The following is a 23,672-nucleotide window of genomic DNA, read 5'->3' on the forward strand; positions in this document are numbered from 1 at the left end:
CTGCGGCCTAAAGCAGCTCCCCCGCCGACAAGGGGAGGGCGCTCAGAACTCACCAGGGGCCATGAGAAAATGCAGACCCTGATCCCGCGGGTCCGGATGGGCCAAGACACTGTTCCTAACAGGCCCCGGGGCTGCTGCTACTCCTGGTCCCAGAGTTATTAACTGAATAGCTTTGGAAAGAGCCCACTTTATGGGCGTGTGACCTAGGCCATCGCAGGAGGATCTGCGCTTGGTTGGATGCTCTACTGGCACCATCTTGAAATTCCTAATTCCTCTTGAACAAGGAGCCCCACATTTGCACTTTGTACTTGGCCTGGCAAATTAGACCCTGGCACTCATGCTTCAGATGGGCTGGCCATTAGTCCAATGAATCTATCAAATATTTGTCTTCAACTGTGTTGCCTCTGATTTTGAGACACCCAGCCTCAAGGGCCCCCAGAACCTAGCTCGGGTGCCGTATGTTTCCCCAGAATAGTAAGCAGTGAAAATACACCATTTAAAATTGTCCGGTTCCCAATTTGGAAGAACAGTCTGCCAGCCTCCTCTCTGCACGATGCTAATTGCTTTGTTTTCTTTGCTCCAATAATCCTTTCCTTGTCATCACTTTTTCCTTCCCCCGTCTTTCCTGGCTTGTCCCACTCTAAGGCCAAAAATAGCCCACAACCACAGATTGCTGGGCCCCCGGCCAGAATCACTTCCTCAGGTTCTTTTTCCTTCCGCCTCAGTTGCCACCGTGGGTAGGGCCTTGGCTGTAACTGAGGGCTGTCATGGAGAGGTGACCCGGTACCTAGAGCCCTCATTCTGTGTGGGAAAACCAATACCCATTTCTTGGACCAGGTCCCGTGCTCCGTGCTGGATGGCAGTGATGAGGACCTGGGTCCTGCCAGGCTGCACAGCCTCCCCACCTGGAGGGAAAGGCAGGCTCTCCGAGGGTTCCCTGCGGAGAACCCTAGGAATGTTGGGCTGGAGCCAATGAATGTACAAGATGCTGGGGGAAGGGGCAGAGGAGGGATGAGAAAAACTGTTGGAGGATGTGTATCACAGAAGGCTTCCTGGAGAAGGTGACCTTCTAAAGGTGCCTTGGTGGATGAGGAGGCGTTTGATAAGCAGATAAAAGGGGGAGGATGTCCCATCATAAAAACAGGCTACACTCATGCTGGGGGCAACGGCAAAGCAGGGACGCCAAAAATAAATGAGAAACATTCAGCTTTGTTGAAGTTGCCCAGAATTCAGGGCTCAGAAAATTTCAAGGAAACCATTTTCATTTTATCACGCTTGGATTTTGTGACATTTTGAGATTTTAAAATCTGATTCTGAATTACCAGTGTTGATGTTGGGGGTGTCTTGATCCTGCTGTGTGTTCCAGCCAAAGGGAACAAGACACACAAAGGTGGTCAGGATGTGAACGGTCTCAGCTGGGACGCCGCCTGTTTGCCTTTGGTTATGCTGTCCTCTCTGCCTAAAACACCCTCCCCTGGGTCTGGATCAAATTTCCATTCATTCTTTGAGGCTCGCCTGGGTATCACCTCCTCCAGGAAGCCCTTCCTTTTGTTCTGCACCTGGATGATATTTTCCCCCTGCTCTGCTCCCTTAAAGCCCTGTGCATACCTAAATCCTTGTTTGACCTTGCAGTTTTAGCAACTGTGGAAGAATGAATGAATGAACGAACAAATGAGCCTTCATTGCTGTGTGAAACTTTGAGTGGTGAACAGGAATAAGTGAATGAGGTTATTTATGCCTTCTGTTCTCCAGGCTACTTAAATATCCCTAAAGATGTTTTCCTCCCAGAGGAGAAAAAGAAACAGTTCTCTTGGGAGTCACAAACTGAGCTGGAATTGCTCATTCATTCATGCATGCATGCGTGCATTCCTTCGTGTATCCGTCAGGGTTTGGCTGACCGACAGCTTGGGGTCAGGCCTGTGCAGGGTGCTAGAGAAACCAAAAGATTCCCTACCCCTGAGATCAGGGGGTACAGTCTAGTGGGGGAGGTAAATAAGTAAATAGTTGTATTGTAAAAACATTGTGGAAAATGCATCACGAGCAAAGTGCTTTAACGAGCTTCCCTGGCCAGACGGCCCAGATGGAGCCGGGCGTGAGAGTTGCTGCCCTGGGATGGGGCGCGGAGCCAGGCCAAGAGTGTCCAGTGGATACTGAATGAACCGTGCTGTAGCCGGGAAAGATGTGGAAGGAGTCTTGGTGATTTATTTCATTTTTCCTGATTATCCAGGGAAGCCAGGTTCTGTGTAGAACATTTAGGAGTTGAAGGACGATGTCAAAGGAGACACAGGACCCCAAAAGACCTCCCAGTAGCCAGAGCTGGACCTATCTGGGCAGCAAAATAAGAAAATATTATTGAAATACAACTCAAAGCATAAACTAAATATTTGTGGGTTCATAGTGATACAAATACATGATTGAATAAGTAAATAAATGGGGGGGAGAAAAGACAAATCTCTCAGGCAGAAGAATTCCATATAATGTATGTAGCTACTCCACCCTCCAGGAGGGCCGCCTGCCTCTCCCCTGCCACTCCTCCCCCCCAGGTGTGGGCTGCGCAAGGCGACTTCCTCCCAAAGGGACAGGATGGAGGCGGGGAGGAATGGAGTAACGTTACAGGGCGACGCCTGGCCAGTGCCACCTGGCCAGTGAGGGCGGCATCATCGGTGACAGGTCACGTCCACTGCACGTCCACTGCAATGAGGGAGGCACCCCTCATTTTGCTCCTTTCCCCCCCCCCCAAAACCCAGAACCACGGCATCAGCACAAGAAAAATACCAGACAGACCCAAATGGGGAGGTAACTACTACAAAACAGCCAGCAGTCCTCCTCAAAACTGCCAAGGTCATCAACAACAAGGAAAGCCTGAGAAACTGTCATAGCCCAGAAGAGCCGGAGGAGACATGACAACTAAACGTCATGTGGGAACCTGGAACAGGGACAGAAAAAGACGTTGGTGGAAAAACGGGTGAAATGTAGTGTGTAGTTTAGATAAGACCAATGTATCGATGTTGGGTCCTTAGTGGTGACAGATGTATGATCCTGACGTCAGCTATTCATGAAAGAGGAAGCGGGGTGTGTGTCATATGGGAACTCTCTGTGCTATCTTTGCAACTTTTCTGCAATCTAAAACTATTCTAAACTAAAAAGTTTATTTAAAATTTTAAAAAAATCCTTCTAAACCCACCACTATTAACATCCCCCTGTGTTTCTTTCCATTCTTTTTTTAAAATGGAGATGTAATTGACATACAACATTATGTTAGTTTCAGCCGTGCAACATAATAATTCGATGTTTGTCTTGTGAAATGATCACAGTAAGTCCAGTTGACATCTGTCGCCATATATAGTTACAGAATTATTTTTTCTTCTGATGAGAACTTTTAAGATCTGTTCTCATAGCCACTTTCAAATATGCAGTATAGTTTTATTGATCATACTCACCATGCCGTACTTATTTATCTTATAACTGGACGTTGGTACCTTTTGATCCCCTTCACCCGTTTTGCCCACCCTCCTCCCCCCACCAGTCTGTTCTCTGTATCTGTGAGCTTGGTTTTTTCCCCCCTTTTTCCTTTTAGATTCCATATATAAGTGAGATCACATGGTACTTGCTTTCTCCTTCTGATTTATTTTACTTAGCATAACGTCCTTAACGTCCATCCATGCTGTCACAAATGGCAAGTTTCATTCTTTTTTATGGCCGAATAATAATCCTTCCATTCTTCTTTCTATGCATTTTCCACTGATAAAATTATACCTACTTTTGCACACCTACCATTGACAAAATTATAATATACTTCCTTACAATTTTGTCAATGTGAAATGTACAGAAATTAGACTTGCTTATAGTTTAGTGCCCTGCTTTTTAAATGTCATGTGTGCATGAGCTGTCTTGTCACTAAACATTCTCTGTAAACATTTGTACACGCTCTCTGGCTCCCCTGACCATTCTCCCCTGCCCCATTTTTCCTGCATGTAAATCACACCATGAGGAACATCTGAGAGCACAGTCTTTGCAGGAATCAGGCTCCACAACCCTCCGTTTGCTGGGGACAGAAGGCTTTTGTGCTGGAGGAGATGAATGACCGCCCCTGGGGAGCTCGTTAGGTTTCCCTGGAAAGAAAGAACACATTGGGTTATCATTTGTTCACATGAGACAGGAGTTTTGTGCAGTTCATTGATCTGTGCTGTGTGTGTTTAATTGTCTTCTAGAGCAGTGTCGGAGGTTGAGGAAGGCCGTCCTGGGGGGCATCTCATTGCCCCACGCCCTCCCGGGGAAAGCTACCCATTTTGTAGACAAGGAAACTGAGGCACAGAGGGTGTTTGGTCACAGAGACATGGATTTGAACTGGGTTATCTGGAGACGGAGTGTGTGCCCCCAGCCCCCTACTCCACCAGCATACATGGTTCATTCATTCATCCCTTCATTCCCTCATTCATTCATCTGACAGGTGGAGTGCCCAGGCCCTGCAGGGGTGGGCTGGGGAGGTGGTCATTAGTGACCTCCACAGACATGGCCCCTGGCCCAACAGGGCCTCAGTCCCTGGAGAAGAGGCCGCTTCCATGAAATGGAGTGAGCATGTGATGGGCAAGTCCTGGGTCCCCAGCAGCCTTGTGGCAGGAGCTCAACCCAGCCTGGGGTGAGGAAGGCCCACCCCAGGGTGGGGCTGTGGCCCATGCTGGGCATGGCCAGGGTGCAAGTGGAGGCTGGGAGGGAGGCCGGTCCAGGAAGGGCCTGGGGACCCTGCTAGGGGGGTTGGTGTCTCCTTGGGGCTCCCAGGAACCATGAAGTTTCTACAAGATCCGTGTGTAGGAGACCCCCTGGCTTCCTGTGTGGGGAACGGACCTTCTGATGATGCTGGAGGGGGGAGTCGGGGCCACAGCGCTGGGCGGTGAACCACGCGGCTCGCGGCCCCTCCACCCCGCGTGCCGGTGCTCCTGGCACTGTCGCAGCCCACCGGGCTGGTCGACCTTCTCTGGCACCAGGGACACAGGAGCTCTCGTGTGTCCCTCCGAGGGGCCCTGTCATTCCACCAGGTGACCTCAGGGTGAGGCAGCCTCCCAAATGGCCCCTGCTCCTGGGTGTACTTGACAGTAAGCCCTCCCCGCTGTAGAGCTGTCAGCCGGGCAGGTCAGTGTCCTAGGGCGGCCGTACCAGAGTACCACAGATGAGGCTTCGAACCACAGGAATCTGTCGTCTCAGTTCTGGAGGCCGGAAGTCCGAAGCCAGGTGTCGGCAGGGCTGGTTCCCTCTGGGGGCTGCGGGGGACCCATTCCAGGCCCCCTCCCGGCTTCTGGCAGCTCCAGCAGCCCTTGGCTTTTAGACGCGTCGCCTGATCTCCACGGGGAGGCCTCACACCCCACTGTGTGTTTCAGATCATCCTCGTGAGCGCCTCCCTCAGCGACCGGGACCACAGCCTGTTCCTCAGCACGGACGAGGGCGCCACCTTCCAGAAGCAGGTCATCCCCTTCTCCGTGGAGACGTTCATCTTCCACCCCCGGGTAGAGGACAAGGTCCTGGCCTACACCCGGGAGGGCAAGGTAAGCAGGCCTGGGTGACGCACGAGGGCACAGCGCCTTCCATCACGTGGGGCCCGGGACCCCCCATCATCCCCGTCTCCCCTGGGCCGTGTGGCTGGATGCCCACCAGGAGCTCGAGCCCCCTTGCAGGAGAACCGAGCGGGGGAGGTGAGCTGCACGCTTGGCACAAATGGGCCCGAGAGCCGGTCGATAGATGGTGGATAATTATGGGGACCCTTCCACTCTGTCCCCCTCTCTCTGCAGTCCAGCCACAGGGCCTTCCTCTACTTCCAGAACATTCCACGCACCCTCCCACGCCAGGCCCTCCCCTCAGCCTGGAGGCCTCTTCCACCTCCACCATGAGAGTGAATCGTCCTTCAGACCCCAAATCAGCGTCCCCTCCTCTGAGGGGCTGAGCGGCAGGGCCCCAGGAACACAGGGCACATTCACAGGGCGACAGAGGAGAGCGTAATGGGGGACTCTCTCCAGGGCCAGCGTGGGTTGGTTAGGAGAGACCCTGGGGCTGACAAGGGAGCTTGCTAAGGGCCCGTGGAGGAGGGGCCACCCTGGCTGTAGGAAAGGCCTGTGTCGGTTTCCTGCGGCCACTGTAAGAAATGACCACAAACTTGATAGCTTAAAACAATAGAAATGTATTCTCTCACAGTTTCGGAGACCAAAGGCCCAAAATCAGTTTCATGGGGCGAAAACCAAGGTGTCTGTGGGCCCACGCTTCCTCTGGAGGCTCTGGGGAGGATCCCTCCCTTGCCTCTCCCAGTTTCTGGAATTCTGTGTCGTGTGAAGGGGTCACTGGGATCTTCAAAGGCAGCGTCTTCAACTCTTCCTGCTCTATCTTCATGTTGCTGCGCACATGTGTGCATGCGTGTGTGTGCGTGTGTGTGAAAGTTCCCTCTGCCCCACCCGGATAATCCAGGATCATCTTCCCATCTAAACATCTTCACTGCATCACACCTGCAGAGTCTTTTTCTTCTCCATCTGGTCACATTCACAGGTTCCAGGGATTATGACATGGACATTTTGGGGGGCCTTTTTCAGCCAACCACCTTGCCCACTAGGAGGCCAGATCCCCAGAGTCATAAGGAAAGGGCGAGGAGGAGGCTGGTCCAGGAGAGGGTCACTCAGCCCCTAGGAACGGCGGCTGGGCAGTCGGAGAACAGGAGTCATGGCACCCAGCGCTCTCCCCTCCCACCCTCCGGTCTTCTGCTGGTGCCTCCCGTGGTCTGAATCCCACCCGAAGCCAGAGAGAAGGAGCCTGTGGATGGCGTCTACACAGGGCAAGCCCCCAGGGGTGGAAGAAGGTGGAGAAGGCAGAGCCTGGGTCTGGAGCAGGTGGAAGCCGTCCAGATCAGGAGCTTCCTTGGCAGCCCCCAGGCCTGCTTGGGACCCACCGTTCCACACTCTCCCAGATTCCAGTGCCTCTCTTTCCCAGGACTGTAATTATGTATTTGTGCCACTATTTGATTATTGTCTGCACCGTACACACACACTTGGGGTAAGCTCTTTGAGGGTAAGGGCGATGCCTGGTTTTTTTCACCATTTTACCTCAAGTTCCTGGTTGAAAATATTGAATGGATGGATGGAAGGATGGTGGATGAATGTGTGGATGGATGGATGGATGGATGGATGGATGGATGGATGGATGGGTGGATGGATGGATGGGTGGGTGGGTGGATGGATGGATGGATGGATGGATGGATGGATGGATGGGAGGATAGATGGATGGATGGATGGATGGATGGTGGCTGGATGGGTGGATGGATGGGTGGATGGGTGGATGGATGGATGGGAGGATGGATGGATGGATGGATGGATGGATGGATGGATGGATGGATGGATGGGTGGATGGATGGATGGATGGATGGATGGATGGATGGTGGCTGGATGGGTGGATGGATGGGTGGATGGGTGGATGGATGGATGGGTGGATGGATGGATGGATGGATGGGTGGATGGATGGGTGGATGGGTGGATGGATGGATAGGTGGATGGGTGGATGGATGGATAGGTGGATGGGTGGATGGATGGATAGATGGATGGGTGAATGGATGGATGGATGGATAGATGGTGGCTGGATGGGTGGATGGATGGGTGAATGGATGGATGGATGGATGGATGGTGGCTGGATGGGTGGATGGATGGATGGATGGGTGGATGGATGGATGGGAGGATGGACGGATGGATGGATGGATGCATGCATGGGGGTGGATGGATCATGGAGATGGATGGATGGCAGCTGGATGGATGAATGAATGAATGAATTTCTACCAACAGGGATCACCCAGGTCAGGGACCTCCACATGGAGACTCCTGGCTGGCCTGAGCCATGGCTGTCTACAGGACCTGCCCTCCTTGCTGGTCCTCAGTTTAGTGGATCTGCTTTGACCTGGAATACATCACACCCACTCACACATCACTGGCCAAAGCAAGTCTTGTCCTGCGAAGGTCTGGTCCTTGCTAACTGACTGAATTTCAGGATGTCCCTGAAATTCCCTGGCCTCACGAGCTGCCTCTGCTCTGGGTGCTTTCCTTTGGAGCAGCATGTATTCTGGGTATTAATAGTGCTACTTAGCCTTCCATGTATTTAGACTAAAGCACAATCACAGAGACTTATTTTCCCACAGAGATTGACTGCGTTGCAATTGCTTTTTAATTTATGGTGCCCTGGAAAATTAATGGAGCTGAAATCTCAGTTATTTTCTTTGGGTCTTTTCTGTGACTATGAGAAAGGGAAAAGGAGGGAAGAAAGGCTTCACTGTGGTTGTAAAAGGAATGAGGAATTTGAGGACATTAATAACAGTGACAGCAGGGCTGTTTTTTTAGGCATTATGGTTTCAGCAGGATGGCTGGTCGGACAACACTGACTTTGATGCCAACGGACCTGGTGTGTTCGGTAGGCGTCTGCTGCTATAATGCCGAGTAACACACAGCCCCAAACCTCACTGGCTCACAACAACAAGCATTCTTTCTTATTCTTGCGTCTGCGAGTCAGCGGGGGTCCTGCCGGGCTCGCTTGGGACTGACTAGACAGGCGTGCCTCCTGCCAGGGTTCAGGTCTCTTGTTCTGGAACCAGTGGTTACTTGCGGACATGCCGTTCTCATGATGGAGGGCAGAGGCTCCGAGGGGCAGAGGAAACCACATGAGAACCTCCGCGTGTCTGCTTTGACCTGGAAAACATCACATCCCTTCCCGCTGGGCAAAGCAACTCATATGCCAAACCCGGAGTCCACAGGCTGGACATAAATATCTCGCTCACAAGGACTTGCAGATTTTTACAAAAGCAAACGCTCTCCTCTATTCCCTCCCCTTCCTTTTCCTCCCAGATGCCTGCCCCTTCCTCTAGCAAAGACTGTCCTTCCACCCCTCAGACTGCCCTGCCCCCCTACTTCTAGTTCCCTCCTTTACTGTGTCATTAGAATTTGGGGCGCTCTGAGGCTACCTTATTTGGAGCCTGGACAGCCTCCTTGGGTGAGAGCTGAATGCAGTGGTTTTTTTTCTTTCAAGTCTCAGCAAATTGCATTAGGCTCCTGGAATCAAAAGGATGTGAGAGCTGGGCAGTCCCTCCCCACGCCAGCTCGCTGGGGACCCCTGGCACGAAACTGACCAGCCTGTTCCCCTCTGCTCGGACCTCAGGCCTGCTCACAGGCAGAGCCCTGGGCACTTACCTCTAAAACATCAATAGACCCACTCTTATGTTTTATTCTGCTTCCCATCGAGAACCTCCTCTGCTTCCCAGCACTGTGAGAAATTGATCTGAGCCTGAGACTGCCTTCCATAAACTTAGTAGAGGAGACAAGACACCTTGGGTGGCCAATCAGGGAAGCCTTCCTGGAGGAGGGGGATTGACCAGGGGCTTAGAGAACGAGCCAGGATGTAAATTTACTTTTTAATACAACTTCAGAACCACAAAGATGATCGCACAAGAAAAGAAAGAAAAATGAACCCCTGCAATCCTCCAGCCCAAATGAAGCCGTGTTTGCGTTTATATAGGCTGAAAAGGAGGAGGAGTGCTATCAAGGGGGTGAGGTGGGGCGGGCAAGAGCTCTCTTAAGAAGGGATGAGTCTGGGGCTTCCCTGGTGGTGCAGTGGTTAAGAATCCGCCTGCCAATGCAGGGGACACGGGTTCCAGCCGTGGTCCGGGAAGATCCCACATGCCGCGGAGCAACTAAGCCCGTGTGCCACAGCTACTGAGCCTGTGCTCTAGAGCCCGTGAGCCACAACTACTGAGCCCACATGCCACAGCTACTGAAGCCCGCACGCCTAGAGCCCATGCTTGGCAGCAAGAGAAGCCACCTCAATGAGAAGCCCGCACAGCATAACCAAGAGTAGCCCCCGCTCGCCACAACTGGAGAAAGCCTGTGCGCAGCCACAAAGACCCAAGGCAGCCAAAAGTAAAATAAATTTTAAAAAATAGATAAATTAATTTAAAAATAACTTTTAAAAGAAAGGGATGAGTAGAGGGTGCTGTCGTCATGAGAACAGCTTTGTGAGCAGTGAGAATCTCACAGCTCAGAGTGTGTTCCTTTTTGCTCTGACTGTTGTGTCCGACAAGGCTCAGGGCGGGAAAGAGAACTCACTCTGGATATTTTAAGCAGAAAAAGGATTTAGCGTGGGGCGTTGGGTGCGCTCTAAACTTTTGGGAGGGCTAGAGGTGCGGCTTCAGGCCAGACTCCCAAGGATCCTCCCAGAAGCCTGTGAAGCTGGACCAGCAGGGGAAGATGGGGGACTGGGAACTCCACTGGGGTCACCAAGGTCAAGAACATGCAGCTGAGGCCGCGGTCCAGGCATCTGAAAGCACCACTGCTGCAGCCCACACTGCCTGGGAACGTCCACAGAGACAGAGGTTTGTCCAGCTGCTGCCTCCACCACATCTGCCCCTCCACCCCACAGAGCTGGAAGATGGCTGCCAAACACAAACCCATGACCTTGCTGGCCAGCAAAACAGAGTGACTATATGATCCAGCAGTCCCACTCCCGGGCATATATCCAGAGAAAACTGTTATTCGAAAAGACACATACACCCTCTATGTTCATAGCAACACTATTCACAATAGCCAAGGCATGGAAGCAACCTAAATGTCCATCGACAGATGAATGGATAAAGAAGATGTGGTACATATATACAATATGATGGAATATTACTCAGCCATAAAAAAGAATAAAATAATGCCATTTGCAGCAACATGCATGGGCCTGGAGATGATCATACTAAGTGAAGTAAGTCAGACAGAGAAAGACATATACCATGTGACATCACTTATATGTGGAATCTAAAAAAAAATAGATACAAATAAACTTATTTACAAAACAGAAACAGAGCCACAGACATAGAAAACAAACCTATGGATATGTTAGGTTGGGATTAACATATACACACTACTATATATAAAACAGATACACAACAAGGTCCTACTGTATAGCGCAGGGAACTATACTCAATATTTTGTAATAACTTATAAGGGAAAAGAGTCTGAAAAAGAATATATATATACATATATACATATGTATATATATAAAACTGATCACTGTGCTGTACACCTGAAACTAACACAACATTGTACATCAACTGTGCTTCAATATAATAAAATAAAATAAATGGCCCAAGGCAGCAGGAAACTGCCTCCATGGCACTGTCCCCTTCCAAACCTCACACGCGTGCATCTATCTGACCCAGAATTCTAGCTGCAAGGGAGTCTGAGCGATGTTGCATCTCAGCTTTTCAGCCTTTGCAGTGTGCCCAGGTGCCCTACAGCAAGGGAAGGGAGGATGCTGAGTTCCAACCATCATACCCAACCTACCACTGAAAGCTGGGCGGAATTGCAATGCTTCTAATTATTGTGTGAGACTTACTGGCACACATGTCTGTGAATGGAATGCACCTTCCCTCTGACTTGATCCTCCTCCTTTTCCTTTATTTCGCCCTTGTTCTCACTTCTGATCGTTTTACCTTTACATCAGATCAGAACATCTTCTGATCATTTTATTTTTCTTATAGAGGAGTGGTCTAGAGGAAGTCGACCCTTCCCCAGGACATCGCTGTGTGGGTTTTAGCTGCAGTAACTAGGATGTCCCTGACGTGTTTATTTGCCGGTGTTTGTCCTTTACTCAGCAGAAATGTTCTATTTCTGCAGCAGTTGGTTGTGTGTTATGCAATCACCTCCCATGAGAGCAAATTGGAAAGGCTTCATAAAGTTCTGGGGCAGATGTCATAAATGGCAAGTGCGTCGGTGGTGATGGCAACGATAACGCCATCCGTTAACCCGGAGGTTACATAATCCTGAGACTGGTGGCCTCAGACTCCTTTTTATTCACTTATTGCCTGAGGATATGAGCTGTGCTCTCCCGATTTGCAGATGGGTAAAGTGAGACTGCCCTGAGAGGGAGGAGTCGGCCGGGTGGTGGGAGAGGGGAAGAGGGGTGTTCCAGGCAGAGGGAACAACACGTGCGAAGGCCTAGAGGCAAGAGAGAGAAAAAAGGTGGGTCCAGCAAACGGCAAGAGTTGAATATAGCAGGAGCCTGGGGCTTGAGGAATTTGGGGAGGGGACACTGGCTCTGAGTAGCCAGGGTTTGGGGAGCCCTGCAGGGGTAGCTGGGGGCAGCGGCTGGCACCGGGTGGGATACAGACTAAGATGCAGACTCTCAGCCTCTTTGAGTAAGAAGATCTCACAGCCTGAGTGTTTCCTCCCTGCCGGTGAGAGCAGAGGAGAGGAGCTCAACAAAGAAAACTCCCAAGTTTAAGAAAAAGGGACAACTGTTATGCAATTGTCACCAGGTCACAAAGTGTCAGTCAGACAACTACTCAGAGTGACTTTCTTTCTAGAGGCTCTCGGTGATTTTTATGGGTAGGGACAGCCATCCTGAAGTGGGGCGTCTTCTCACAAGACCCCGAGGTTAGGAGATGACCTTTTCAAGGAGGAATCGCTCACGCAGGGGCCGGTCTGCTCTTCTGCAGCTGCGGGGAAGAGGGAGAGAACGTTTTCCTGAAATTTCTCTCCTAGGCAGCTGGGGAATCTGTAGTTTTCAGGGCTGTTGTTGGCAAGGGGGAAAGGCGATTCGGACACCCCAGAGTGACAGTGTGGGCAGGAGCAGAACTGAACAGGATCGCGGGGCCAAGTGGGAGTGTTAGGCTCACATCCGCAGTCTCCGTCTCGCCCCGGGCAGCTCTGTCTAGGAGGACGGTGGGCACGACGCTCAGTCCGGGGGCTTCAGAGCCCCAGTTCAGCGCACGCCTTGCCTGCGTGAAGTCCTGACACGCGGGACCCACTTGAACCCTCCTGACCTCCTGAAGGAGGATGTCACCCGTTTTACAACTGAGAAAAGCCGAGGTTCACCTGGGTGACTCCGGAAAGGGAGGGCAGGGATCTGAGCCCAGGTGTGCCGGCCCCAAACTTGGGAGACAGGGGCCTGGGTTTCCGTGTTGCCGTTGGGGACTGCCCAGCCATTCTGGAGAGGAAGGAGGAGGCCAGGCCTCCTCCAGCAGGATAGGGACCACTCCCCATCCCACTAGCCTCCCAAATAGAGCAGACGGAGGGCCACCACGTGAGCAGAGCTGCCACCACCTGCTTAACTCTTCCCTGGCTCCCCACCCCTAAGAGATGAAGTCACAGCTCTGCCCCATCCTCAGCATCTGGCTGTGAGCCTCACTTTTGCACAGACTGAGGCCCAGCACCTGGAGGCCGACTTGCTGTTTGCTGAGCACCTGCTGTTTGCTGAGCACCTCCCACCCCCTGCCTCCTGCTCCCAGGCCTGTGCTCGGGAGCTCCTCCCCCTGGAAAGGCCTCTGCCCTCCTCTGCCTGCAGACATCCCCATGACCCCGATGATGCACTGATGCCAGGCAACAGGCGGTGTCCAGGGAGGAACAAGGAACCTCCAGATGGCACATGGAGGGACCCTAACACAGGGAACTGGTCACAGAGGCATCGGAAGGGCAACAGGAGCAAAACAGGATGGCGGTTTATCCCCAGAACAGAGGCTGCAGACATCCCCGCCACCCCCAGGCTGGGGGGGAGGGGAGGGGTATGTGGTGGCCAGGATCCCACATGGGCGCGCGTGTGTGAGCATGTGTGTGTGTGCACGCTCCAGCCCCATGGGGCCAGGACCCAACAGGCGCCAGCTCCCCGCCCACCACCAGGCCCCAGTGACGACTGGAGGGTTTGCTCGTGTGTGTGCGTATGTGTCTGTGGGTGCGTGCATGCCTAGCTGTGTCTCTGTGTCTGTGTGCGTTCACATGTGTGTGCATGTGTGTAAGCACGTGCACGTCTGTGTCTGGGGGCCGGGTGGCGCATGCGCTTGTGTGTCTCCCTGTGTGTATATGCTTGAGCGTGTGAGCTTGCGTGTATACCTGTATCTGCGCACATGCGGGCTTCCGTGTGTCTGTCTCCGTGTGTGCATGTCTGTGAGTACGTGTATGTATGCATTGTAGGGGTGCTCGCACACGTGTTTCTGTGTGAGCTGCCCCAGGGCCCTGGGCACCATCCTCACTCCTGCTCCCCCAGCGTCTGGCAAGTGTCTGTGCTCAGGGGCAATCCTTTGCCTTCGGGTCTGTCGTTTCTCCTCCTGGACCATGAGCTTTGCAGACGCAGGGCCGGGTGTGGCTCAGCCCCGGAGCTCTGGGCCGGGGAGCCTGTGCTGTACTTGGCTTCTCTTGGCCTCCAGGGCGTGGAGACGCATCTGGGGAAGCACCAGGGCTGTGATGGGGTAGCCCACACCCATCACGGCCACCTCCTGCACATCACACTGGCTCCCAGGGCCTTGGTTTAAGAAATGCAGCTATTGAGGGGTTTCCCTGGAGGCGCAGTGGTTAAGAATCCACCTGCCAATGCAGGAGACACAGGATCGAACCCTGGTCTGGGAAGATCCCACATGCCTCAGAGCAACTAAGCCCGTGCGCCACAACTACTGAGCCTGTGCTCTAGAGCCCGTGTGCCACAACTACTGAGCCTGTGCACCACAACTACTGAACCTGTGCTCTAGAGCCCGTGAGCCACAACTACTGAGCCTGTGCGCCACAACTACTGAACCTGTGCTCTAGAGCCCGTGAGCCACAACTACTGAGCCTGTGCGCCACAACTACTGAACCTGTGCTCTAGAGCCCGTGAGCCACAACTACTGAAGCCTGTGTGCCTAGAGCCTGTGCTCCCAACAAGAGAAGCCACTGCAATGAGCAGCCCGCGCACCGCAATGAAGAGTAGCCCCCTCTCACCGCAACTAGAGAAAGCCCGCGTGCAACAACAAAGACCCAACGCAGCCAAAAATAAATAAATTAATTTAATTAAATAAATAAATTTATTTAAAAAAAAAAAGAAAAGAAAAGAAAGGGAGCTACTGAGTCCCAGCGGAGGTTGGAGCAGGATGGAGCGGGCGCTCCAATGTGAGTGCTCCTCCCCCCCACCCTGTCCTGTGATCCCCAGAGAGCTGTCCCCTCCCTCCCCTTCAGGTCTTGCCCTGTGGCCCCTGCAGGCATTTCCCAAGCCCACTCTGCTCGCTCGAGGCTCTGTCCCCACCCAAGGTCCCCAGGTCAGAGCCCTAGACGCCGCCTCCCCCTTCCCTCCTCCCAGGACATGTTCAGCTCTCTAAACAGGCCCCTTCCGGAGCCCTTTCCTCCCCTCCATGAGCCTGCAGCCCAGGGCCGGACCGAGGCCTGGCCTCCTTGGGGCCTCCCTGCCTCTGCTCCACGGCAGCTGGCCTCAGCCCTCCTGAGAGCCTCGTCTTGTCCAGCGGCCTGGTGGTCTCAGGCAGGGCTGGCTGTGTACTTTACAGGGTCCAGTGCAAAGTGAGAAGCGTTTAAAAATTGGGACAAACCCTTTCTTCCATGGTCTCTCTGCAGCTGTCACGGTGTCTTTACGAGCTACTAATGTCATACTCCCTGTGCACAGGGACACAGGCAGGGTGGACGCAGACCTCCCAGGCTCCCAGGGCCTCAGGACTCAGCGCACGGCCACCCAACCTTGACCCTCCCCAGGCCCAGGCCCACCCCCAGGGGTGGAAGGTGGCAGCGCCCCTGGAGGCACTGTCAGAGCCACGGGAACCCGGGCTCCGAGCCCCACACCAGCTCATTGCTCCGTCCGGCTCTGCTCACAAATCTCGAGTTCAGAGATAAAATTATTAGGCCCTTCAAGTTAGCGACAACAGAGCATTAAACCCCAAGCACAGGCCCTGGGCTACCATAGCGGTCAAGGCCCCAGCCAGGCTTCAAGGTCTCTGCTGTGTCCTGAACTGACCGTCCCACCCTTCCTGCTCCCTCCTCCAGAGCGCCCTCCCCCCGCCCCACATGCATAAAGGACATTCAAGTGCCTCCTGGGTGCCTGCACTCAGACACACCTCCTCCGGGGACCTCTGCCCCTGTCTCTGGCCTCCTACCAGCTGGCCTGGGGGCGAGACTGGCCCTTTACGGAGCCCCCGTGCCTGACCTTCCGCCTCTCAGAGGCTGGTCTGTACCCACCTGGAGCACAGGGCCTGCCCCCAACAGGTCCTCGCCAGGTTGGACAGGACTGGCCAGCCTCCCCCGGGGCAGTCATCATCCAAGGGTGATGCAGCTCTCAGAAGAGGCTCACTCCTCATGTCGTGACCAAACTTTTCTCTCTCCTCCTTCCGCCCTAAAGCTCTACGTATCGTCTGACCTGGGGAAGAAGTGGACTCTTCTGCAGGAGCGAGTGACCAAAGACCACGTGTTCTGGTGAGCGTGCCCCCGCCAGGACCCGGGGAGCCCCGGCGAGGCCAAGTCAGCCCCCTCGGCCCCCAGCTCAGGTCCCCCACCTTCTCCTCTCTGCCCCAGCCCTGCCCTCCTCATCCCAGGGGGGCCTCCGGGGCGTCCTCTCTGCTCTGCCGGGACAGCGTAGGAAAGGGTTGAGAGCTGGGGCTTGGTGTCGCTCAGGCCACGCGCGCACCCACGAACCAGCTGTGCGGTTTCGCACACGTGAATCTCCCTCTCTGGGCCTCCGATTCCCCCATAGTAGGGAGAGGCACTAATGCACGTAGAGCTGGCCCAGTGCCCGACACACAGCAGGCCCAGTGTCCCCCTCCCCACGGGCCCCCCTCCCCCCTCCCCGCTGCCCCGGCCTCTCCTGTCCTGGTCCCGACTCGGCCCCCGGCTGACGGCCCGGCGGTGCAGCCTCCCCTGCCCCATGGCTTCCTCAGCCCCTGGCGGTCTTGGACCCTCACTCCTGCCCCAGCTGGTGCCCGGGCCCCCTCCGCGTTTGTGTCATCTCTTGGGAGCCCCTCAACAATCGATTTGCGTGGCGCTCTAGTCTCACCGCCCCAGCAAGGAGGCTCCGGTGCTCAGGAAACGCCTGTTGGGTAAGCGAGTGCGGCCCACAAGGATGAGACAGGGACGAGGTCCAGGGGCAGAGGAAGCAGAAGCCAAAGGCGGGGCTCAGAGCCCACGCTGGCGCCCCTGACCCAGCTGCCACCCACCCCCGCCTCAACTACCTCTGGAGATGCGTGCAGTGACACACGGGCTCTTTCCACCAAACTGCGTTTTCCTGAGTGTGAAAGTGACACACACTCACGTCCTCTCCTTTCTTATCTCATTTGGGCTGCACACGTACGCCCAGGCCTCCCAGCCAGGCCCAGCCCTGCGTCCCCAGGACAAACGCTGTGGGACGAGCTTCCCGTCCCCCTCCCGCTCCTTCTGCGTCTTCATGCTAATCGGGGCCAGGAACTAGTTTGCGGACTTAGGGCCACAGGCTGAAGGGAAGCTTTGGTCTCGCCTCCGGAACAACGGCCTGGGGGTGTGTCTTCCGCCCCGGGTTGGGGGGTGGTGGTGTCAGGGCTCCCTCCACGTGGCCGCCCTCGAGAGGTCCCGGGTCCTTCCTCGGAAACTGGAGCGCGGCATCAATCACAGGCCCTGTCATTCTTGTCAACTGTTAGCCTGCAGGGGCTCAAGGAGGTGGGGAAGGGGGCCAGGAGGTGGGGTTTCTGAGCAGCGCGGCCTGGGAAGTTGGCAGATCAGGATTGAGGGGGGACTGGCGGGGAGCGGTTCTGCCAGCGCGTCCAAGTCCCAGGGAGACCTCTGGGACCACAGAGAGAAACAGCCCGCAGGCACTGAAAGCTAAGTTGGTGCTCATTCAGACACGTTGTTATCACGGGCAAATCAAATTATTTCTTCCCCCAGGTTTCTCAAATTGCTCCAAGTCGTTATGCGAGAGGAATAATCACGCCAGACACTTGTCTGCTCGGGGCCCTGGAGTCTCCCCGGGAACGTGGTGACAGCACAGGGACGGGCCCCTCTTGTAAACAGTGAATAATGCTGTTTTGACAGCGCTTCCAAGGCGCTCTCTGTCCTTGAACTGACAGCGGGAATCGCTGAAGCCCCGTGTTCTGTCTGAGACTCAGACCCTTAATGTTTTGAGAAGCTTAAACAAGTGAGCTCGTTAGACTGGCCTCATGGGGCCGTGGCCGGGGGCTGGGAGACCTACTACGTTCTGGGCCCACGAATGCCCTGACGCGTCGCCTCCCTGCTGGTCTCTCAACGGCACTGGGACAACATTGTAAGGACCGCCCAGCAGCAGCCACGTTGTGAACACTGACGGGGCACCGGGCACCAGACCTCGGGTCCGAGTGCATCCTCTTATGAGATCCACACAACGGCACCCAGCTGTCTTCCCCTTACGTTGCAGAGGGGAAACGGCGGCCCAGAGAGGCCAGGGCACTTGTCCTAGATCATGGGCCATGGCTGCCTCTGTCCGTAGCCAGTGACCTTGCCCTTGGCCTCTCTGCCAGGCAGTCTGGCCACCTGCACTTCCCCAGGCGTTTCCAAGTCTTCCTCCCGCCTCGAACCCACGCTCACCCGTAAAGCCTCAGTCTTCCGCCTCCATGAGCTCCAGTGCCTGCCCAGGTGTGAGGCAAGTGGCAGTACTTCTGTCCTGAAGGGAGGTGAGGGGAAGACAGAGGTCATCCCACAACAGCCCTGGTGGTGGTGTCTTAGAGGGTTTACCAGAACTGTTTGCATCAGAGCTTCCCTTAGTATCCAAAGGAGTAGCAATCAACTCCCTGCACTCTGTGTTGAGCCTGCATGGCCACAGGTCTTCTCATGTGACTGCTGTTTCTAAACAATAGACCAAGGGCCTTCCCCAAATACTATGTTTGGGGACCTTGACAAACAAGAAGGCCCAGGGCTCAATGCTTGTCATTTCCCACAGGGAGCCAGGCTTCATCTGAGGTGTGTAGATGCAGAGTTTCACGTGGTCTTCAAAACCCGTGACCAAGGGTTTCTGGGGCAGGGACCTCAGGCCCACTGTGCTCCCTGCCTGGTGCAGGGCCTGGTGTGGGCGTGCTGGGAAGTGGCAGGGGAGAGGCTCCAATGGAGAGTGAGAGAGAGAGAGGGAATGAGAGAGTGAGTGAGTGGATGAGTGACAGGCCGAGTGTCATGACCCCATTTACAGATGATGGATGGGCAAACTAAAATTCCATCTGCCCAGCTGAGGACCGGTCAGTGCTCCTGGTAAAGGGAACAATGTCTCTCTTTATTCAGAAAAGAGAGGAAAATGTCAGGCAGGAGACCTCCTTCCAAGGAGCTTACAAATGGTCTATTCACAAAACCTAAATCAACACTTCACCTTGCGATGGAGACTCTATGGAGAGTCAGAGTGATTTCTGCCGGCACCCACGTTTGAAGCATCACAGACTGCACATCCCGCCACGGGGAGCGTTGTGGATTTCCCCTGTCCACCTGGGACCACCTGGCCCCTGGAGGAGGTGAAGCAGACAGGCACCCTGGTGCCAAGCCCGTTAGGAATCGGGTTGAGAGCTGAGAGGGGCCAGCTCCGGGGACTGTCAGTGGTGGGGACTGAGCACTCGGTGGTAGGGACATCTCATTGGCCTGCAGGGGCCAGGGGGATGCCTGTCCTGAGCGCTGAGTGGCCGTGGGAAGTGACCTCTGCATCAGACTCTCAGTTTGCTCTTTGGCAAAGTCAAGGTGCTGCCTCAGATCACTGTCTGTGAGAGGGTCGGCTTGGTGGACGGAGTTAAACAGTCACACCGGCTGGAATGTACGTTATAACAAATACAATCAGCTCCCCACACCTGTGACGTCCCGGGTGTTCTTGGTCAGGAGATGGCTGAAGTAGATAGAAGGTTCTAAAGGGAGCTGACATACAGAACACGGCAGGAGATGACAGTCCAGTTGATACCTGGAACCGGTAAAAATCTGGGAAACCCTGGACAACATCACATCATCAGTTGAAAAACCTGCGCTTCGCCTCCTGGGTGCCAGGCCCTGTGCTGGGCGGGCAGGGGTCAGCGCTGTGCCCTGCTCCCCTGGAGGAGGCGGCCCAGTCCCTGCCCCCCCCAGGGTGTGTCTTCGTCCCGTTCGTCTCGGGCCGTGTTGAACGCTCCGTCGTGGGCAGCCACAGTCCCCCTGGGCTCCGTGCGCTGCCAGAACCCCTGGAGCAGTGTGGTCAGGGGAGGGGCCAGTGGCTGACAGCAGTGCCTTCCCAAGGATGCACTGTGAAGGGGGCACGAAGGGGAGCAGGGCTAAGGGAGAAGGGTCCTGCTGTGAATCCGCATCTGCGCCCTCCGGGGGTGTGTTTTGCTCCTCTGAGCCTCCGTGCCCTCAGTGGCTAAATTAGGGTGACATTCCCAGGCACCTCCTGCCCCCTAGGATTGTTTTGATCATTAACACACATGTGCACGCACACACACATACACACACCTACACGCATACACACACCTACACGCACTAATGTGAACGTCTTCTCTAAACTACTCTAAACGGAAGAATGCCCAGCAAACCCTGGGCCCTGCAAGGCAGAGGCCGGGGCTCCGTCGGCCTCCCAGGAGCAGGTGGGCTCTCGGGGAGGACTGTGTCCTCTGAGCCCCAGGTCCGGGAGGCCACATGGCTGCCTCGGGCTCCGGGACCACACAGGCTCCGCGAGAAGGGCCTGGGGGCTCCATTGCCGACGCCAACCTCGGCCATTCTTTTCCAGGGCTGTCTCGGGGGTGGACGCTGACCCTGACGTGGTCCACGTGGAGGCCCAGGAGCTCGGAGGAGGTAAGCCGGGAGGGTACAGGAGCCAGCGCCCCAAGTCTGCTCAGCCCGTGGCCGGCTCGGCTGCCCTTGTCCTTCGTGGCTGGCCCTCCACGGCTGACCTTGCTGTGTTACGATGCGGCATAACTTTAAATGTGCTTGTTTTCCAACTGGGGATAAACTGAAGTCCAGGAGCTCCACTCCAGTGGCAAAGTCTATTGAGAGGATGACTTGTTCTGGCCCCTGAGCATTGAGTGTTTCCCCATCTCTCAGCGCCCACCCTGCCCCCCACCAAGCTTGCTGAGTGCTGAGGTGGGGCAGGGCCTCCGACGGCTGCCCCCCTCCAGTGGGGCAAGGAGCTTCGTGGCCGATGAGCCCAGGGGCCGCGCATGCTATGAGAAAGGTCCTCTGTGCTCCTGAAGGAGTGGCACTGGCGGCAGAACCATGGAATGTTCTAGAACATCAGAGCCGAGAGGACCTGTAGATTGTGCCTTCATTCAACAAACACTGACTGAGTCCCCTGTGGACCAGTCACATCCCTGGGGATGCAGCAGGGTCCCCAGCAGGGTCAAGTACAAGACGCAGCCCTGCCCCTTGCCTGGTGGGACCTCCTGGTGGTTTCTCTCGGAGTGGAGACCCGGGCAGGGTCACACTTAACCAACAGTGGGAGCTGACAAGTGCAAACAGCTGTCCCCAGGCTGGGCCATACTATGTGGAGGGTAGGTTCAGTGGTGGCAGGCACCGGAGTCCTGGCTGGCGACAGAGGCGCCGGAGTCAGCTCCCTGCCCGCCACGTGTGAGCCACGGGACCCTGGAAGTGACCCTGCGCCTCGGCCTCCTTGTCTGTGAAATGGGCCCCACACGTGGTGCTCAGCCTGGGGACGTTGTCTGTCAACGTGCAGTGGGTCCCTTTACCACGTCCAAGCCCTTGGCTCCTCCCTGGACGCCCCCGTCCTGCGGGAATGTTACTGTGTCTTCAGCTTCACTGACCAGGAGCAGAAAAAGCTCACAGAGGCTCCAGATTGCCCCAAATCACAGGGTCACGGGCCGGGACAGACCGCAGCCCCACCATCCTCCACACACAAATCCAAAAGCATCCCGGCCACGCTCACGGCGACCTGATCCCCAGCGGGGCTCAACGCAGCAGAGGCGGGGGATGTCTCGTGATTTCCCACCTCCAGCGAGGAGGAAGGCCAGGCCTCCATCCTCAACAAGGGGCACCGTTCTCACCCAGCGATGATTCCGCGCAGCCCACCTTCCCCGGGGGAGGAGGGACCCTGAGCCTAGCAGCTGTGACGTGCGCGTGAAGATCCCCCAGGGCGGAGCAGCGTCCTTCCCCCGTCTCCCCTACCTCCAGTCACCCCAGCCCGGGAGCCCTGTTAGAATCCAGTCCAGCCAAGCTTGGTGGCACAGCCTCCGGGCCTTTAGGACCCACCCCACTCTCCAGCCCCACCTACCCTCCGGCCAGCCTGAGCTACGGGCCATTCCCCAAGGTCACCTTACACCTGTCCTCGCCCCTGCGGGAAGGCTGCACCCCATCTGTCCACCCTGAACGTCTTTCTCGGGCTGCCCACCACCTCCTCTGGGCTCCACAGCACCCGGACTGCCCTGTCACAGCTCTGCACACTTCCCCGGGCCTGGAGCTCCTTGGGGACGGGGCAGGGCCTGATCGATTCACCTCTGTGTCCCCAGTAGAGCCACCAAATGAATAAGCACACGGCCAGGTGCCAGTCGCCCTGAGCAGATGCTGGGCCCCTGCGCTAACGTGGCAGGACCCTGCGGCCACAATCCGTGCCGTGGACACGAGGACGCTCACTGACTGTCACACCACGTGGTCACTGTTGGTCCGTCTGCCTCTCCCCGGAGCTGCAGCTGGTGCCGGCTCATGAGAGCCGAGCGTCCACCTCCCTTCTCAGCCCCGTGGTCAGAAACTTCATCTCGGCGGCTTGAGACTGCCCCCCGCCCCGGCGGGGTGGGGGCGGTGGTTTACACCAGAGAAATTGGCAAGCGCTGTGAATCGGCATTTCTCCCACTGCACAAACCATCAGCCCCGTGAAAGGTGGTCTTTGTCTGTCTCGTTGGCAGTAGAGCTGGAACAGGGAGGGCCTGACCATAGTGAGATGAGTGAACAAATGAATGAATGAATGCATGCACGCACGAATGAGTGGGCAGGTGAGTAAATGAATGAATGAGCGAGCAGGTGGTCCGCTTTGAGTCTGGCCTGGGCGCAACTCCACGGCGTGTCCAGCCAGGCAAGCCCACGACAAGAAATTCAGTGTTGACCACAGGGAGTGACCAGGCCGTTTAGAGGGGAGATGGAAGTGGTTCAGGAGCGGGCCATGGCACAGCCGTGGCTGATTGCGGGCCTACTGTGCGCACGGTCTCCTGGACGCTCAACTGCTCTTTTGAGGTGGGCATTAATACCCACGTTACAGTGGAGGAGCTGAGACCCAGGGGACCCTGCCGGTGAGTTAGGGCAGGTCCTCCGGCCCCCAGCCCGGCACCCTGGCACTCTGCATGCTGCCAGGCCACCGAAGGCTGTGGGCAGGATGTGCCCCGAAAGCGCTGACGTCTCTGAGTTCCCTGGCTGGGCTCCATTTGGCCCCTGTGGTTAAACGCCGCTCCTGCCCGAAAGCGGTAGAGACGAGCTCCCCCGGGGCACAGGCTCCGGGCCTCTGCGCAACTCCGCTGGGATCCCCAACCCGGCAAACAGAGGGCTTGACGTAAGAGCAGCAGCTGCCTGGCCAAACAGGGGTTCAACTTGCTTGATCGTAGATATTTCTAAAAGGATGAAAGTGTTTGTCTAAAGTTAAGGGGGAAAGAACCCCTGAGTCCTACCCACACCCACCCGTTTAAGTTGGAGAGACTCCAGGAGGGGGGGAGGGGCCCCGAGTCGTGATGGGTGCCATAGATGCCAGCCACGGCCCTGCACTGTCCCTTCCCTGGGTGACCACATGCACCCAGCTTGCCCAGGGAAGGCTGGTGGGTGGGAGATGTGTGTGGGGGGGAGATGTGTGTGGGGGGGGTTCTCCTGCCCACCATCTCTCCGGATTGCTCCGAGGTCCCTCTCCCAGACAGAGGATACAGGTGGCCACGGGCGTGCAGGTGCCGTGCCTAACCCTAACCCTAACCCAAAGCCAGGGGCAGAGGGCACATGGGACGGAATGTGGAT

At 55.7% G+C, this 23,672-nt stretch overlaps 1 protein-coding gene across 1 annotated transcript in view; it reads left to right on the forward strand.

Moving 5' to 3' along the window:
• SORCS2 (sortilin related VPS10 domain containing receptor 2) overlaps positions 1-23,672 on the forward strand; it is a 495,273-nt gene that overhangs the window by 400,298 nt on the left and 71,303 nt on the right. The window contains exons 4-6 of the mRNA XM_036853888.1: positions 5,376-5,540; positions 16,138-16,211; positions 20,461-20,525. Coding sequence (XP_036709783.1) covers positions 5,376-5,540; positions 16,138-16,211; positions 20,461-20,525 — 304 coding nt within the window. The remainder of the gene's footprint in view (positions 1-5,375; positions 5,541-16,137; positions 16,212-20,460; positions 20,526-23,672) is intronic.

Source organism: Balaenoptera musculus, chromosome 5, assembly GCF_009873245.2.
Source record: "Balaenoptera musculus isolate JJ_BM4_2016_0621 chromosome 5, mBalMus1.pri.v3, whole genome shotgun sequence".
Lineage (NCBI taxonomy): Eukaryota > Metazoa > Chordata > Mammalia > Artiodactyla > Balaenopteridae > Balaenoptera > Balaenoptera musculus.